A 19,480-nucleotide genomic window follows, 5' to 3' on the forward strand; every position below is an offset into this window, starting at 1 on the left:
AATAAAACAATCAACCACAGAGACACAGGGAATTACTTCGTTCGGAGCCTAAGGCGACTCCTACTCGAAGGCCCGCGATCTTTGATCGCTTCCGGTGGGCAACAACTATAATCTCGATAAGAATTACAAACTTCTTACAAAGAAAGTATTATAATAAAGTTATACCGACAATTTAAAGAAGAAGAAAGCGGAGCTCCGGGTTGTCGGAATGTTGTAGCAGCACTTCGGAATGATTTTGTTAGCAGCACGTTGAAGAAGGAAAGCCTCAAACATGATTGATTGAAGTGCTGGTCGAAACCCCCTTATAAAGGGTGTTCAAGGCGCCTTGAAGGCTGTTCAAGGCGCCTCCATGCTGCCTAGTCTTCCGCGTGGATCAGATCTGAACTGGTCGAACTTCATCCCTTGGAGGCGCCTTATACCCTGCTCAAGGCGCCTTCCAAGGCGCCTTATACTCCCTTCAAGGCGCCTTCGATGAACTTTCGCAGCCAGCTCAGCTTTTGCACCCGAGGCGCCTCCAAGCTCCATGGAGGCGCCTCGGACACTGTTCATCCGAGGCTTTAGGTTGCTCCTTTGCACCTGCAAGATACGTTAGTCCCAAACAATATCCTGCAACACAAAGTTAGCACAATAAACATGATAAATGAAGTATAGACAGTCTCTGACTTCGGGTTTCCGTCCGGAAACCCTAGGTCGACCCGACGCCTACTGTTCCCTCTACGGGGAACGCGTCCTCACCTACTCCACTCAGGAGATTTACCTGTTGCCAGTCGATCTGGAGGATCGACTGGACTTTTGCTCAGCACTCGATGCTTCCGGGCTTTCTGCTGGACATCCGCTTCCCGGCTAGTCCAGTCTTTCACCTGGTTCGCGACACCAGGACTTTCCACCTAGGGTTACCACCCCCTAGGACTTTTGCCTGAAGCCATCAACTTGCCAAGACTTTCCGCATAGGGTTACCACCCCCTATGACCTAGGGTTACCGCCCCCTAGGGTTTTCCTTTTGCCTAACCGCAGCTAGGACTTTCCTGAAATCCTCAAGTAGACTTGTTAGACTACAAAACATCTTAACTTTGAATTCTTTGCCGTTATCAAAACACGAGTTCGATCGTCGGATGCTTCCCGCACCAACAGCAATGAATTCAGAAATAGAATCTATGTATTCTAATAAGGTATGGGAGCTTGTAGAACCACCTGATGGTGTAAAAGTCGTTGGATATAAGTGGATCTACAAAAGGAAAAGAGGGACAGACGGGAAGGTAGAAACCTTCAAAGCAAGGCTTGTTGTGAAAGGGTACACTCAGAAAGAGGGAATCGATTATGAGGAGACCTTTTCGCCGATAGTCATGCTTAAGTCTATTCGGATACTCTTATCCATTGCCGCTCATATGGATTATGAGATTTGGCAAATGGATGTCAAGACAGCTTTCCTTAATGGAAGTCTTGAAGAAAACATCCATATGAAGCAACCAGAAGGGTTCATTGAAAATGGCAAAGAGCATCTAGTGTGCAAGCTCAATCAGTCCATTTATGGACTGAAGCAAGTTTCAAGATCTTGGAACATCCGATTTAACGAAGTAATCCAGTCATATGGATTTATTCAGTATCCGGATGAGTCTTGTGTATACAAGAAGTGTAACGGAAACGTGGTGGTATTTCTTGTACTATACATAGATGATATTTTGTTAATTGGCAACAATGTCAAAGTATTATCATACGTAAGGGTATGATTGTCCAAACAATTTGATATGAAGGACTTAGGAGAATGTGCACACATTCTTGGGATCAATGTTATAAGGGATCGCAAGAAAAGAATTTTGTGTCTATCTCAAGCTTTATATATAGATACAATCCTTGCTCGTTTTAGTATGCAGAACTCCAAGAAAGGTTTCTTACCTTTTAGGCATGGAGTAGCCTTATCTAAAGAGATGTCTCCAAAGACATCAAAGGAGATGGAGGATATGAAGGCAGTTCCTTATGCTTCGGTTGTAGGAAGCCTTATTTATGCAATGCTGTGTACGAGACCTGATATCTGTTTTGTCGTGGGCATAGTTAGCAGATATCAAAGTAACCCTGGACAAAGACATTGGACTGCTGTAAAGCATATATTGAAGTACCTGAGAAGGACTAGAGATTATATGCTAATTTACCAAGCAGATGATTTTCTCCCAGTGGGTTACACGGATTCGGACTTCCAATCAAGTAGGGACAATAGTAAGTCTACGTTAGGCTATGTGTTTACTCTAGGAGGTGGAGCCATTGCATGGAGGAGTGTTAAGCAGAAATGCATCTCGGACTCAACCATGGAAGCTGAGTATGTGGCAGCCTCTGAGGCAGCCAAAGAAACTGTATAGCTTAGGAACTTTCTAATGGACTTAGATGTGATTCCTGGTTTGCCTAAAATTATCACAATTTATTGTGATAATAGCGGTGCAGTTGCAAACTCGAAGGAACCACGAGCCCATAAGGCGAGTAAACATATATAATGCAAGTACCACCTAATACGAGACATCGTCAAGCGAGGAGAAGTTGTCGTCGCCAAGATTGCATCAGCAGATAACCTGGCAGATCATTTCACTAAGGCCCTTCCGACGAAAGCTTTTGATCGGCATGTGGAGGGGATGAGAATCAGATGTATGACAACAGATATGGCAGCTTAGTCTTTCAGTATAAGTGGGAGATTGTTAGAGTGTATACTAAAAGTCTAGCTTTTGTAAACATTTATTTTTGAAATAAAAGAATCACATTGGTCAATATCTATATTTATTTGTTAAATTTAATTGTTTAATTAATTTATATAGTAGACAACATGGTGTGTGGTGTCACACAGAAGATTATGTTGTCGGTTCTTTATAAATTATAAACAGTTGCTCACGACTAAGATGGAAAGGAATAAACCATCGGAATAGTCGTAGTGTAATTAAGTATTAATTTATCTTGATTAATAAATTACACTGGTACACTCTAAGTGTATTGAGTAGGATCATTTTAGATAAGTTCTTTTTGTACTGACTTAATAAACGAACTAGACCTTAGTTATTATGGAAGTGTGTGCTCTTAATCCTAATATAATAACAAACACATATATTTAATATTTATTTCTTTGACTTATCAAAGGGTGAGGTTTAACTCGATAAATCAATATGCCCGATAAGTTGGGAAATGATATTACTTATAGTGTGTGTTGTTGATTATAGAAGGAATTTGTGTCCTAGTTATCTAGGTTGAGAATGTCTTCAAGAGGAACTCATAAGGATTGGCATGTTAAACCCTGCAGGTGGACTTAGTCCGACATGACAATGAGGTTGAGTGGTACTACTCTTAGAGCTAGATATTAATTAAGTGAGTTGTCAGTAATTTACTTAATTAGTGGACATTTATTATCTTAAACATAGGGAGACTAACACACTCATGATAAAAAGGAGCCCATAATGTAATTTGGGATTGGTGCGGTAGTGCGATAATAACTCTATAGTGGAATGAGTTATTATCGATGAACTTGAGTTGTGTGCTCGGGGCGAACACGAGATACTCAAGCTCATCGGAAGGTTAAAACCAATTTCTCCTCTAGGTCCCTGTCGTAGCCTCATTATAGTCTCAAGTCCATCCAAATATAAGTCCATCTTGGTGTCCAAGAAGGAGGTCGGTCCAATGCTTGGTGACCAAGCAACGGCTGGCCACATCCTCTTCCAATGGGGGTCGGCCCTATTGTTTGGTGAACAAACTAGTAGGGGCCGACCACATTAATCAAACAAGGAGGGTTGTTTTGAATTTTTAAAATCTTCTCTTCGTAGAAAACTATAAGTTTTAAAAGAGAGATTTTAATTTTTTTAAACTTTCCTTATTTGAATTAGGCCACATGTTTTAATAGAGAGTTTTAAAAGTTTTAAAACTTTCCTTTTTTAACCATCCTCATGGTTTAAGAAAAAAAAGGAAGATAAGTTTTAAAATTTAAATTTTCTATCATCATGTTAAAAAAAAAGAAATTTTATAAGAGAAGTTTTAAATTTTAAAACATGGTTTTAATTTTTAGAACTTTCCTTTTTTAACTCCTACTTTAGGAAAGAGAGCTTGTAAAATTTTATAAGAGTTTTTTTTCTTGTAAAATTTTATAAAAAAAAATAATATTCCTTTCCTCTTATCGGGGTCGGCCACCCTTGCGTGGTGCCCAAGCAAGGTGGCCGGCCATATTGAAAAAAAATAAAATCATCAATTAATTTTTGGTGATTGATTCAATCAAGAGGAAAGAAAAGGAAAATTTAAAGGGAAAAAGAAAAACTAGAGGAAGATTTTAATTTTTGTGAAAATTCTTCCCTTATTTGCCTTGGGCAAGTATTATAAAAGAAGGGGTGAGGATGCTTCATGAGACACAACTCTTATTCTCTTCCTTGGAGGATCTCTTGGTGGTCGGCCCTCTCTCTTCTCCCTTTCCCTTTGCTCTCTTCTCCTTGGTGGTGGCCGGATTTTAGAGGAAGAGGAAGAAAGCTTTTGGGTGGTGTTCATCTTGGAGGATCGTCACCCACACGACGTCCAAGGCAAGGCGAGGAATACGGCAGAAGATCTCGAGGTCATTAGTTTACAAAGAGAAGGTATAATTAGCAATTATTTTCCGCATCATGCTAGTTATTTCTTTTTGTAAGAATTCCAAACACAAGAGGCATTAGATCTAGTTTTTTGAAAAACTTTTTCGAGTTTGTGTTTTCTTCTTTTTTGAATTTTTGATTCGATTGTTCTTTTTGGTTAACCTAGAGTTATTTAAGGAAATTAAATATTAGCTTTCCTTAAAAGGCTTTGTCTAGGCGGTAGTGGTTGCTCCCATATCCAAGAAGGTCATGTGCCTCGCCATGCAGTCCTGGAAGCCAATTTTAGAAATTAATATTTAATGGAATTAATAACATAGGTGGATTTGAATCAATAGTGTTAAGTTCCGCTTGCGATTCAAATCTAAATCATTAAGAACAGATAAGTTAAATTTAGAATCAATGATGTAAAGTTCCATCTGCGATTCCTAATTTAACTTTTAAAGAACACAATAGGTTATTTAAGGAAAGGTTCGACACTTGTACAAAAAAACTTTTGTACAGTGGAACCGGTACGTTTTCCTAGGACTAACCAACAGTGTCCACATTAGTTTATTTGCTGAATATTTCTCCAACAAGGGGTGTTTAAAATCAAACACCACATGAAGCATAGGGAGATAGAAAACCATCGGTAAATCACTTAAGAATTTTTGGTTGCATTGCATATGCTTTGATTAACTCTCAATTTCGTCATAAACTTGATAAGAAATCTGAAAAATACATATTTGCTAGATATTGCAATCAATCAAAAGCATATCGGTTGTATAATCCTCTTGCTGGCAAATTAATTATAAGGAGAGATGTAGATTTTCATGAAAACTCAAAGTGGAATTGGAATACATAAGGTGAAGACACTCAAATTCACATCCCAATGGAGGATAGAACTCCAACAACAGAAGGTGTTGAATCTGTTGGGTTTGCAAGGTTGCAAACATAGTCCCATATTGGAAACACATAGAAAAGATCATGAGTTTATAAGAGAAAATATATCTCCATTGGCATGAGGCCTTTTGGGGAGAGCTCAAGAGCAAAACCATGAGGGCTTAGGCCCAAAGTGGACAATATCATGCTATTATGGAGATATCTAAATTCTTTTCGATCCAACAGAATCATCTCCTTTGGAATCACAAGCTCCATCACCATCAGATTCAAGAAGTAGCAGTTCATCCTCCTTACAAGAATCTTCTGATGAAGCACCTCCAGGAAAGGTTAGATCTTTAAGAGAAATATATGAGTCAAGTCAATTTGCTCTTTTGGTTACAGATCCTACAACCTTTGAAGAAGCAGTAATAAAAGTGAAATGGAGGAATGCAATGAAAGAAGAGTTAATTACAATCCATAACAATGAAACATGGGAGATGGTAGATCTACTCGAAGGCAAGAATGTGATTGGTCTCAAGTGGGTGCTTAAAATAAAATATCATGTTGATGGAACCATTCAAAAACACAAAGCTCGACTTGTTGCAAAAGGGTATTCGCAACAACAAGGTATTGATTTCGAAGAAACCTTTTCTCCAGTTGCTAGATTTGAAATTGTGAGAACTATCTTAACATTAGCTGCACAATTGCATTGGCATGTTTATCAATTTGATGTTAAATCTGCGTTTCTGAATGGTGATTTACAAGAAGAAGTTTATGTAGATCAACCGAAAGGTTTTATAATTGAAGACAAAGAGACGAAGGTGTATAAATTGAGAAAGACACTTTATGGGTTAAAGCAAGCCCCCTGGGCATGGTATAGCAAGATTGATGGTTATTTTCGACAACATGATTTCACAAGAAGTGAAAATGAAGCTACTCTCTATGTGAAAAAAATAAGGTAGAGATGATTATATTATTGTGTACCTTTATGTCGATGATATAATTTATATGAGTTTTTCTGATTCTCTATTGGCTAATTTTAAATCTTATATGATGAAGAGGTTTGAGATGTCAGATATGGGAATATTACATTATTTTCTTGGTCTTGAAATAAAGCAAGGAGTTGATGAGATTTTTATCTCACAAAGAAAATATATGACAGATCTTCTGAAAAGGTTCAACTTATTCAATTGCAATTCAGCTACTGCACCTATGAATATAAATGAGAAATTACAACTGGAAGATGGTTTATAAAAAGGTAATGCAAGAATTTTCAGAAGTTTGATTGGAGGTTTAATTTATTTAACTCATACTAGACCAGATATTATTTTTTTATGTTGGTGTAATCTTCAGGTTTATGCAAAATCCTACGAAGCATCATCTTGGGGCAGCTAAAAGGATTTTACGCTATGTTGCTGGAACCGTGGATTATGGAATTTATTATACTAAAGTTTCAAAAATTGATCTTTACAGGTTCACTGATAGTGATTGGGAAAATTCAGTGGATGATCGAAGGAGCACCTCAGCTAGTGTTTTTAATATTGGATTAGGTGCAATTTCATGGAGTTCAAAGAAACAAGCTACTACAACCTTATCGTCTTCAGAAGCAGAATATGTAGCAGCAACTTCAGCAACATGTCAAGCAATTTGGGTTAGAAGATTACTTGCAGATCTTCACCAACAACAAAATGATGCAACTACTATTTTTGTGATAATAAGGCGACAATTGCAATGACAAAAGATCCAGCTTTCCATGTGAGCACTAAACATATTGATATTCATCTACATTTCATTCGAGACTTAGTTGCAAATAAAGAAATTTTGTTGGAGCACTGCAGCACACATGAACAAGTAGCAGATATCTTGACAAAGTCACTTCCAAGAGAGAAGTTTATTTATTTTAGATCGTGTCTTGGTGTTTGTAATTTTGAATCAAGAGGAAGTGTTGATAAATGCCTCAAAACTAACAATTGAGTTAGTGGTGGCAATGAGTGGTGGTAGTAGTGGGGTAGAGTAGTTGAGTTAGTGGGGTGAATTATGGAGTTAGTGTGTTGTAATGAGTTATGTAGGTAGCTTATAAATAGGTTACATGTTTTATGATTTAATTGAAGCGTGAGAGATTATTATGTTCCACTTGTCCATCCTTGTCCTCTTATCCTCCTCCCAATTTTCTCTAACACAATAAGCTTCACTTAGGGAAGAGAGCTCTTTCTTTTCACTTCTCAAAAACATTGTTACATGGACTTAAATCTTTAATCTTTCACCCAAAAACTCTGAATTCGAATCGCTTCCATGTTGGAGATAGAAGAAAAGAAAGAGAAAATTTTGAGATCTTTTGTTTCCTCAATAACAACTGTATGCTCAAATTTCATAGGAAGCTCTCTTAAGATTTTCTCAACAACTTTTTTTTTTCAAGAATAACATCTTCACAACTCTTGATTTGATTGACGATCTCAATCACTCTAGAGAAAAAATCTTTAACTTTTTTAATCTTTAACAAGTTCTTCTTTCATTGACAAATTATTAAATTCGTAACTTGATGGAGATCTCTTTTTTGATCATTTAACTGTATTTTTAGAGTTTCTCAAGCATCTTTGGCCTTTTTTATGCCAAAAATTTTGAGATAAATAGTTTTACTTACCCCGTGTTGAATGATCATCAATGTTGTAGCATTTTTTTTTTCACAGCCTCCTTGTATTCCTACTCTTTTTCTTTTGTTCGAGAAGAGGAACTTTGTTGATCTTGTCTCTCCTTGTATGCTTCTTCAACCATGTTTCATAAATCTTGTGAAAGAAAGATGTTCTCCATTAAAAATTGAAATTAATCTGATTTGTTATGTATGAAAAAATAGAATTTGGATTTGATAGAATCATCTTTTCTTATAATAGCTTTGATAGATAAAAGAAAAGAGAGAAAATTCTGAGAAGATTCAAATAGGCTTTTCTAACTTTTGATCTTTTTCATAATATCCAGTATATGTGGTACTTTAATTTATGGAGGAATGCTTCATAATTTTATTGATTACATGAAAAATAGCTAAATTGTAATTAGCCTAGGAATAAACTTTGACGACCTAGGAAAAGATAAAACACCTAATACTCAAGCTGAACTGACTCTAGTAAACATAAACACAATTAATACTCCATGGTAATCAATTACAAATTACCATTTAAGATTCCATTACTCTTTCTAATCCTTTCATGGAATAGTGTACATTTAAACTTCCAAACGTGAGGCACCTTAACATGACTCACTGTGCATCCACTAACGACCTTCAAACAATGTATGTGAAATAGTGTTCTTCGATGAGGGTTCAGAGTCAAATGGACCTCTCAAATTCACAAATCCAGGCAGAGTAGGCTCCGGCAAATGAGAAATATCACTAGTGTCCAGCATTTTCAGTAGTGTATTCATCGTCGGTCTATCTTCCGGTTGCTCTTGAACACATAAGAGACCAATTTTTATGCAACTTAATACCTCCGTTGTCGGAAATGAATTTCCAATCGATTCATCGACTACGTTCAATGCTTTACCTTCTTTCCACAATCTCCAAATCTAATACGAGGCAATTACAATGAATTAATTAGAAGAATATATGTGAAAAAAAAATTCTCATAAAAATTCCCATACTACTTACATGGTCAAGAAGATTCTCAGGGATTGAAGAGTCATAAACATCTCTATTCTTTCTACCACTTACAATCTCAAGTATTAATTTACCAAAACTAAACACGTCGGATTTTATTGAGAATATTCCATGCATAGCATATTCAGGTGACATGTATCCGCTGTATTAACACAAAATCAACATCATCAATTCAAATCCTATGATTTCAAAGTAATGATTAAGTGAAACTAAAACTTACTAAGTTCCAACCACTCTCTTTGTATTAACTACAACTTCTGTATCATCGCCTCCAAATATCCTCGCAAGTCCAAAGTCGGATATTTTAGGATTCATATCCATGTCAAGAAGAACATTACTAGGTTTGAGATCTCGATGGATAATTCTTAACCTAGAATCATGGTGCAAATATAAAAGTCCTCGCGCAATCCCAACTATGATATTGTATCGTGTTTTCCAATCCAACGACCCACTCTTTGCCGGATCTGCTTGCGAAACAAAAGCAAAAACAGTTAAATACGGGGAACAATCCTGAACATGCGCGCGCGCGCGAAAGAACTAACCGAATAGAAGGGCATCCAAGCTTCCGTTAGGCATGAACTCGTAGATCAACATCCTTTCCCTCCCTTGAATGCAACATCCCAGAAGTCGAACCAGGTTTCGATGTTGTAGCTTAGCAATCACCATCACCTCATTCTTGAACTCATTGGCACCCTGACTCGACGTCTCGGAGAGCCTCTTCACGGCTATCTCTTGCCCGTCATCCTTGAACTTGCCCTGCCATCGTCATTTAGGCAGGTAATTTTGATTGCGATATATAGTCAAAAGAATACCTTGTACACTGGCCCGTAGCCTCCCTGTCCGAGTTTGTTGCTGGGCGAGAAGTTTTGGGTGGCTTCTAAAATAGTGTCTAGATCAAAGAGTGGTAGATCCAAGTCCGTTTCTTCTTTGCCGTCTGCAAATCGCAACTGTTTCAGTAATTATGATACATTCAATGCCAAGTAGTTAGATCATTATCACGTACGTTCCTTCTTCCTCCTGCAAAGGCAATAAACAACGAATACCAGAACCACAAGGAAAATAGCCAGAGCCGGGACCACAATGTCAATGACGACGACCGCAGGGCTCCAATGGCCGTGCTTCCTCCCCGTGCCTGAGCATGAAACGGCGAGATCATTGGAGGAAAAATTGTGATAGAACAAACTGCATGTATCGAACTCACTGATGATGAGGTCGGCTGCTGCTACTCTGACGAAGAGATCCTGCCCCGTTCCGCCTTCGTAGAATTTGATATCCGTCAGATCCGTCGACCAGAGCACGCACCCGCTGCCGCTGCCGCTGAGGTTGGCCTGCGCGTAGCCGGTGCAGGAGCAGTTCCGCAGGCACCGGAGTCTGCACTCCTCCAGGCTCACCGCGCTCCAGTCCACCGACGCCGTCGAGGTGTCCGGAAGCTTCACGCTGCTCTGCCTCGCGAACCCATCCGTGCCGTTGGCGCAGTCCAACGCCGTGATCCTGACGCAGCCGTCCAGTCCCCCGCTGTTGTTCCGAGGGGTGAACCCCTGCAGGCACTTGCACAGCGTCGAGCCGTCGGGGTGGCACACGCCGTTGGGACCGCACCGGGCCACGCTGTCGCACTCGTCACGGGGCACGAACCCCACGAACGTCCACAGCTGCTTGTCTTGGATCCAGATGAAGTGCTGCAGTGTGCCGGAGGTGTTCATCACGATCCGGTCGATGATCGAGGAGTCGATCAAGTACTCGGAGCAGAAGACATGGCGGGGTCCGGTCACGTAGTCGAAGCCGATGCCGATGCGGTTGTCGCGTTGCATCCCCTCGGAGCCGCTGAACCGTAATCCGTTCCATGGGCCGCCCCGCCAGTGCAGTCGCTGGCCGTCCATTATAACTATCTGGCCGTGGTAGTCGATGCCGATCGCGTAGTTGCTGGGTGACGGATCGCTCTCGCTCGTCCACGCCGTAAGGTTGTAGTTGCGCCCGCTCGTCAGATTCCACCCCAGCTTCATGCCCGGGATGCTCGTGTCGGTGGGAAACTCGAAGCTCTGCCACGCGCCGTCGGAATCTGTAGCGCTGGCCTCTCGGACGATGAAGTTTCCTGTATTAAGGAGTTTCGCAACGGGGTCGTTGAGACTTGTCGGCGACTCGGAGGACCAAACGACGGTTGAGTTTCCGTCGGTGATCGTGAGTGCTCCGTCGGTGGTCAGAGAGAGACGGCCGGAGCGATCGGTGACCGGACTCTTTCGGTTGGCGACCCATATAACGGTTTGGTTGTCGGAGATGTTGTGGTACCATAGGCCTATGTAGCGGTTGTTGGAGCCGGCGGGGCTGAAGAATCCAAGCTCGAAGCTGCCGCCGTCGGAGATCAAGGTTTTTGTGTTGGCGTCGAGGAGAGGAGTGGAGACGGTAAGGGTGTCGCTTGCAATGGAGGCAGAGAAGGAAATTGTACAGAGGAAGGAGCAGAACCAGATCATCGTTGGCTTCATGGTCAACTCCAAGTATTTTGATTTTCAGCATGAAAGAAGCCGTTTAATAATATCCAGCTGCCTTATCCAGAGTCAGAGTGTGGGTGAGATATTGCCCCGGAGCAATCGTACGGCAAATCGCGTTCTCAATTTTCAGCCTATAAGAATCGTACGGCAAATCTCAGTTGTGACGAAGAATTAACGAATGAATTTTTAAAAAAATGATAAGTCGTGCACTATTGCTCCGGAGCAATAATCATTTTAAAATTAATAATCTAGCTGTCTGTAAAAATTTCTTCCCCGGAATCTAAGTTTAAAGTTTAAAGTTTAAAGATGGAAAAGATCGAACACTCAGTATCATCATATTGACTCAATAGGAATTAAAAATGTTGATTAACGTTCAAGCATAAAAGTTATTATAATAGTAACAATAAATAATTACCGGTGTACTCTACCACTTAATTTGGTCACGTCGATAACAGTGCATCAAAGGAAAGGAGAAGCTTTGGAGGGAGACTTGGCGTAACGTCAGCCCATTACCCCGCCGGTTAGCTCCGATCATCCTTATGTTTCGCTCGCCCATCTGCCTTCTGCGTTTCACTCACCAATCTCATGTCACCAAGCGTTCTTCCGTAAGTCATCTGAGTACATGGACCAAGAAGGACTTATTGGCACAGCGGACCGGCAAGAGGGGAGGGATGAATTATCTGAAATAGAAAAAGATTGACTTGGTTACAATGTAGATGGTTGTTAATCTAAATGGCTGCAAAGCTCACTAAGAATCTCCTTTCTCTGAAGATGGAGAAGTCTTTTACACATAATGAAAGCTCGAGTAATTGCTAGGAAGTTAAAACAAGAGTTAATATCTTATTCCCTAGATCCATGACCCTTTTTATAGTTCCTGGAAACTCTATCCACAGATTGAGGGTGCCTCTCAAGAACATGGAGGGCGCCTCCAACGTGGCAGCAGCGGATAAGATTTTATCCGCTGCAACAACTAAAAAAACTGGGTCGAGGGTGCCCTCCATAAGCATGGAGGGCGCCCTCTATGCCTCATGGAGGGCGCCCTTTATACCACATGGAGGGCAACCTTCACCTGCAGGATATAAATTGCTCCAACCTTCCTTTGGTTCTTCCGTTGCTCCATTCGCTTGGATGATTACGACTAATCGAAATAGGATTTACCCGAACTCAATTTCCGGCCTTCTCTTGGAGCAGGCTTCCACTCCGACTTCTCGTCCCTCGAACATCGCGTACATTCTTCTCATTCACCGGTGTACTCTTCCGTAGCTCTTTCGTCCCTCGGATGCACCGAGCCTGTCGGCTCCCTTCCCGTGCTGTCCTTCTCGCCAGCTGCGTCTTCCGCTCAATTTCCTGTGCTCTTAAGCTCCTGCGCACTTACACACAGGGATCAAAATCAAACAGGACATAACCTAATTTGGTTGATAACATCAAAATCATCACAGGGTCCAATAGGACTACCCTAAGAATCTTCCAGGGAAGCATCTGTCTGAGACGAGCTCAAGAGGAAAACCCCAGTAATTTGCAGCTCTCCCGAGCATATTAGCATCCCGTTCTCTTAGTGGGTGCTAGAAGACAAGCTGCCCAAACATTATCAGCCCTTGGCAATAGAACAATACTCAGGGTCAATTGACCCTGAGGATCACCTCCTCAAATTTGAGAATGTCACTCTCCTATATCAATAAATGGACCGTGTCAAGTGTCAAGTGTTCCACACCACACTAGTCGGGTTAGTACAAAGATGGTTCAAGCGATTGTCGGCCAAATTTATTTACAGTTTTAAGGATTTCTACAAGATTTTCCTTCATCATTTCGCTAGCATCCATCGTTACCAGAAGACCCCCAAGCCTTTTCTTGCTCAAATAGGGACCCAAGGAGACTCTCAAAGCCTACATCAAAAAATTCAATCAAGTGGCAATGGATGTCCCCACAGCCACCACCAAAATTCTGGTAAGTATCTTTTCCCAAGGCCTCACCGATAATAACTTCTTTCGCTCCTTAATCAAAAGACCTCCAAAAAATTCGACCATCTAATCAACCGGGCGACCGAGTTCATTAATGTCGAAAAGGCACAGTCTGCCCTGAGGAAGGAGGTCATCGCACCTGCTCCAGCTCTAGCTCTCGAGCGCCGAGTATTACTAGCTCCTCCATAAAAAGGACCTCGGATAAGTCCTCAACTTCATCATCAAGAGCCACAACCCCAAGCAATATAGTATATGGAGGTTGAGCGAGAGAGATATCCCAAGCCCCCTCTAGAATCCCGCGATGGTGCACTTGCCTCCGGTCAACCACGCATGACACCCAGGAATGTTACAATCTGGCAAATCACCAGAACAGCAATCAAAGATTCCGTCGACACACCCCGTCGCCCTTATCAATGGCCAAACGGCTCGCCCAGAAGAGACCAACGAGAGGATGAACGAAGCCAAAGGACGCCCCAACCACCAACAGATCGAGCACAGGCTCTTGCCCGGGTCCAATGAGAGCCCCCCGACATGACAAGATGAAAATCGCAATAATACTATCCAGAGGGATATCAGCATGATAGTCAGGGGTCCAACTGATGGAGACTCCAACTAAGCAAGAAAATCACAAGCCCGCCAATTGAAGATCCACACGGTCGGTTGTAGTATCGAGTAAGCGACCGGGCCCAAAATTAGCTTCGGGTCTAAAGATTTGGAAGGGGTCGAGGTGTCCCATGATGATGCACTGATAATAAAGGTTGTCATAGTCAATTACAATATCCATCTGACTTTTGTTGACACGAGCAATTCAAGTAAGAATTCGAATAATTGCAGATATAGCCGAGCGATCTCTAACCCATGATGACACCTCTTTATGGTTTCACGGGTAATAAAGTTCCGCCGTTAGGCTAAATCAAGCTGGCTATATCATTAGGGGAAGATCCTTGATGAGGAAGCGTCGATCAACTTTCGTAGTTGTAGATGCGCCCTCTGTATACGGCGTTATTCTGGGTCGGTCGGCCCTAAATGAATTTCGAGCAATTGTCTCAACTTTCTGCCAAAAAATAAAATTCCTCGTGGATGATCAAGTTGGGGAAGTTAAAGGAAATCAACTAGTAGCACGTAAGTGCTATGTCGACATAATCAAAAATGAAGCCAACTCCGCTTGAAAGATGCAACGGATGGAGGTTAACACTATTCGGGAAGCACTCTCATCTTAGTTTATGAAAAAAAAAAAGAGTTACAGATTCAACCTGGTCGTCTAGAGGCCACCACCCAGATAGCTGCCGACCTCGCTCCTGAATTTAAAGCTAAGCTAGTTAAGTGTCTGGCACATAACAGTAATATTTTTGCTTGGACACCCAAAGAAGTGTCAGGTATATAACAATGATTCAGAAATTTTTTTAAAAACAAAAAACTATTTAACATAAAAAAAACTATTTGTTAAACGTCAACATAAATTTATATAATAATTTTAGTTAAAACTATTATATATTAGTTCAGATAGACCGAAAGGAGGAAAGGGAAATTAACCACTAAAAAATATCTTTCTCGACTTTTAATTCAAATTAGCTCTAAAAAAATAGAATAAATGAACAACAAAAATAAATGAACAACAATAATAAATAAGATCAAAATATTTATTTAATTATAATTAGATATGACAATAGGTCGAGTTCGAGTCAGATTCTATATCCTCCGTCCCCATACCTATCGGGTATAGAATCTCCGATGAGTATATCCATACCTGTTAAATAATCGAATATCTTCTATAATTATAATTTTTCTTCTTTCTATCCAACTATTATCATTCAACAGAAATATATTAAAATTAATAACCTATTAAAATATATATATATATATATATATAATTAAAAAATAGATTAAACATCTACATAGTCACCTTCTAATATAAACAAAAATATTAAATTGATTTTAGAAAAAGAATATTTTCTTTAATATATGTATATATATTATTTAATCGGGTATTCAGAACAGGCATCGAGTATTAATAGTCCCTCTATACACTCCTCCATTCAAGTCAGATGTCGGATCCTCCATCAAGTTCAGATGAAATTATCATCCCTAGTTATAATCAAAGAAGTTATTAATCCAAAACAAATAAATATACTAAAAATTTCCTTCTTCAAAAGTAGAAAAATCTCTTACACTCATTGAAACTTAGAAACTATATAAGAAATAAATACAAAAGTTATTATTTTATTTCCTAAGTCCAAAAATCATTTTATAACCCCTAGGAATGTTATCCGTGACTAGAAAATGTCTCCAATAAGACATCAAAGAATAAAATTTTATCTTTTGACAACAATTAAACCCAATTTGATCAAAAACATCTTCCATAAGATTGAAAAGCATCTTCATACTATTCACCAAAAGCACCTTTCAATCGTGGAAGACGCTTTTCATAGTGAAAGTGTAGAGACATGTGGATACGCCTTCAACTTTCTTTAAAAACACCTCCAACAATCTTTCCAATCTTCTTTTTATTCTTCTATTGCTCCAATCATCTAATTGATCATGACCATCTGGAATAAATTCACCCAAACTATTTCCCAATCTTTTCCTCAAATAAACTTTTGCTCCAACTTCTCATCCTTCAAAACATCGCATACATCCTTCTCATCCACCAATATACTCTTCCATAATATTTCATCCCTCAAATACATTGAATCCATCAACTTCCATAATATTTCATCCCTCAAATACATTGAATCCATCAACTCTCAACTCTTTTCCCGTACTATCCTTCTCACTAATTATATCTTCCACTCACCTTTTTATATTCTTAAGTTCCTATACAGTTAAACACAAATATTAAACATTAACAAAATCTACCATAACTTAATTGATCACAGAGCAGCCGAGGCATGAATTAGTTCATCGAATACGTTTGCACACCAATTCCCTCACTCAATTCCTAATACACACATTCAAATTAGATCCAAGATCACATTGCGATATGACATGGCCTGAGGAGTCTCAGCTCTCGTCGTCCCCGGCGGCAGAGGGCTTGGAAGACTTCTTGGGCAGGAGAAGATTATGTATGTTGGGCATCACACCGCCGCTAGCGATGGTGACGGAACCAAGCAACTTCGTCAGCTCGTCGTCGTTCCTCACGGCCAGTTGGATATGCCGTGGCATGATTCGAGTCTTCTTGTTGTCACGAGCCGCATTGCCTGCTAACTCCAACACCTGCACAGTCCACTGCTTAGTCTACCGAGAAAAAGACAAACTTTTCCAGATGAACGATCACGGAATTAGGGAGATTGCCGATCAAATATACGTGAGGAATACCAAAAAAAAAAAAGTGACGAATTCTTCACAAAATCATCTTTTTCCTGAAATCGATGAAAATAGGAATAAATCTGGGGAACGGTCCATAAAATTTTGCCCTTCTAAACCCTAAATCAAAGCCTTTACGATTGACCAAGGCGAAGAAACGAGCAGGCGAGAAGAACTACGTACGAACCACGAACCTCGGCTGCAAGGTACTCGAGTACAGCTGCGAGGTAGACCGGAGCGCCGGCGCCGACTCGCTCGGCATACTTCCCGGCCTTCAGGAACCGCGCGATCCTTCCGACCGGGAACTGGAGACCGGCCTTGCTGCTCCTCGACGACCCCTTCTTGGCAGAACCAGATGCCAAAGTCTTCCCTCTCCCCGCCATTGCTCTCCGAGGAAGCAAAACCCACGCTAAAAGATACCGGGGGCGGAGGATGGAGAGCGTTTAAATAGCCCGGCAAACACGCGGGAGTAACCAATGACGAGGAAGCACACGGATCGGAACGCCCGACCGTCAGATGTCAACACAGTGGACCGTTACGATCTGGACTCGTCCCGGTGGGTGAGTTTAGCGGAAGGCGAGAATGCATTTTATTTAAAAACCCCCTTTAAGTTTTTACAATAACAATACTAAAAAACTGATAAGAGCAAGCAAGCTGAAAACTAAGAACGCTAATGGCGAAAGGGTCGGAGATCCCGCTCGATCAGTTCCTAGCAGAGCAGAGCTTCCTAATCTCTCCCTCCGTGCCGGTGAGCACCCCAATGCTACTCATCTTCACCATCGATTCGCCGAAATCCTTGAAGAACTCTGAAGAGCATCCACTCGCATAGCCTCGGACGTAGGCTCTTGTCTGCGGATCCTGCAGCAGCACAGCATCCGAAGCGAACAGCCCTCTTCTCTTGGACACCAGCTCGAAGTAACTCGTGTCGAAGGTGGAGCGGCTTCCAGGATCCATCTCCACCAAGGTCGTATCACTCTTGCACTTCGCTCTCAACTTGGCAGCATATGCAGGGTCTAGACTGTCATCAGACTGGAGTCGGTGCGAAAACGACGAGCAATGCGAGATTCCGAGCGTGTGAGCACCTAATGATCATCAATGAAGATTGAGGAAAGGGAAGGAGGAGTTAGAAAAAATGGAAGCGAGAGTTTATTGCATTGCCTGATAAAACTACAAGGTCCTTCGCGCTGAGTCCCTTGCATGCAAAGGTATGTGTAAGGTCCGAAATGCTCGGCACATTGGGCGGTGGCAATTGGTTGGTATCATCGCGAATTGACACTCTGCCATCTCTTCTCCCTGTCGGTACTGCCCAAGAAGGGCCATTCGTCTACATTGAGAGTGAGAGTGAGAGTGAGAGAGGAATGTCATCCAAGCATTACAGGATCATGTCTTTCTTGTCGAAATTTGCTTACCAAGGTGACGGCATCCCTCGCCGCCAGTGCCAGGATATCTGCACAGGAAACAGTCGCCGGACAAGCTTGCTCGAGCTTAGCTTTAACCCTGTCAATGACGCCGAATCCTCTGACGGAGAGATTTGGAAATGCAGTCTTCTCGGCTTCACTTCCATTCAGTAAAATCGAAGCATCGCAACCCTGAATGTTAAGTTTCAGCTCACTTGATGATTGGTTGACAGAAATGTCAAAAGGTTAAATAAATCTTACCCTGACGAAGCAATCATGGAAGTGCATCCTGAGCAGAGCCGCAGCCAGACTCGGTGCATTCTTGATGATTCCGCTCATCTCATTGTACACAATCGTTTCGGCGTCGGGGCAGGTGTTGTTGTAGAACCCAACGGTCAAGCCTTGTGCTTCTGCACTGCCTGAGAAGACAGAAAACAGAGCCAGAGGGAGGAGGAGCAACAAAAACACCAGAGCTTTGGAAGCCATCGATCTCCTTCTTCCTGCTCGTATTCTTTACTCTGTAATGTGATGCTCTTGTTATGTATAGAGTCTAAGCATCATGTGGATTTCCGTTCAAAAGCCTCGAATGGGAAAAGGAGACGCGGAGGAAGGAAGTCTAAATTGATAATAAAACAGCATTTTCCTGTTTTTGCATGATCTTAATCGAGATGCATGGTGAATGGAATTGTTTGATAGGTGTTCATTGTTTTGAAAAGGGTGATGAGCGCGTCCAAAGGCTTATTTGGTCAATCAGAAGAATGTGGCTCTTTAGCAATGGTATGAACTCAACCTTTTAGAGTAAGCATGGCTGGAAGACATTGAACTTTTTTCGGTGTCCACTAATCCGAAGATGAGATAGACGGTCTTCTTCTCTGATTTGCCTATCCAATAATTTCAGAACACAATTTATAAACATTTAAAAACCGACCACTACAAAAATTCAAACTCGATTCTCTTGTACCACACCCGAGGGGATAAATATTCTTAAACCATCAAGTTGTGATATTTTTATGTTTAGAAAACAAGATGAAACAAAATAAAAAGGAGAAAAAAGATGATCAACACAGTTATGCTGGTTTGGAACGAACAACGCCCAACCTGATCAATCTATGCAACTTTGACTTGGTTAATTTATTAGGTCTGATTATTTATGTTCAATTTAGTTTGATTAATTATGAAAGATTGATTTGATCTTGTAAAAGATCATATGCTTAGCTGTTAGTTTCATAACTAGGTAATGGCTATTGATACAAGA

At 40.9% G+C, this 19,480-nt stretch overlaps 3 protein-coding genes across 3 annotated transcripts; all 3 read right to left on the reverse strand.

Annotated features, from left to right (window-relative positions):
• Window positions 1-8,442: 8,442 nt before the first annotated feature.
• LOC121998553 (receptor-like serine/threonine-protein kinase SD1-8) lies at window positions 8,443-11,562 on the reverse strand. Its single transcript, XM_042553524.1, has 6 exons — window positions 10,088-11,562; window positions 9,897-10,018; window positions 9,627-9,840; window positions 9,305-9,548; window positions 9,076-9,226; window positions 8,443-8,993 (listed from the first exon to the last, which is right to left on the reverse strand). Exons 1-6 carry the CDS (start codon window positions 11,559-11,561, stop codon window positions 8,703-8,705), a joined length of 2,496 nt encoding a protein of 831 aa, XP_042409458.1. The 5' UTR covers window position 11,562; the 3' UTR covers window positions 8,443-8,702.
• Window positions 11,563-16,360: 4,798 nt separating this feature from the next.
• On the reverse strand, window positions 16,361-17,243 carry LOC121998554 (probable histone H2A.2). The gene is made up of 2 exons (XM_042553526.1): window positions 17,023-17,243; window positions 16,361-16,738 (listed from the first exon to the last, which is right to left on the reverse strand). Exons 1-2 carry the CDS (start codon window positions 17,209-17,211, stop codon window positions 16,526-16,528), a joined length of 402 nt encoding a protein of 133 aa, XP_042409460.1. The 5' UTR covers window positions 17,212-17,243; the 3' UTR covers window positions 16,361-16,525.
• Window positions 17,244-17,435: 192 nt separating this feature from the next.
• Window positions 17,436-18,720, reverse strand: LOC121998555 (peroxidase 1-like). Its single transcript, XM_042553527.1, has 4 exons — window positions 18,487-18,720; window positions 18,238-18,417; window positions 17,987-18,152; window positions 17,436-17,910 (listed from the first exon to the last, which is right to left on the reverse strand). Exons 1-4 carry the CDS (start codon window positions 18,709-18,711, stop codon window positions 17,531-17,533), a joined length of 951 nt encoding a protein of 316 aa, XP_042409461.1. The 5' UTR covers window positions 18,712-18,720; the 3' UTR covers window positions 17,436-17,530.
• Between the last annotated feature and the right edge of the window lie 760 nt (window positions 18,721-19,480).

The sequence above is a fragment of the Zingiber officinale genome, chromosome 6A, assembly GCF_018446385.1.
Source record: "Zingiber officinale cultivar Zhangliang chromosome 6A, Zo_v1.1, whole genome shotgun sequence".
Classification (NCBI taxonomy): Eukaryota; Viridiplantae; Streptophyta; class Magnoliopsida; order Zingiberales; family Zingiberaceae; genus Zingiber; species Zingiber officinale.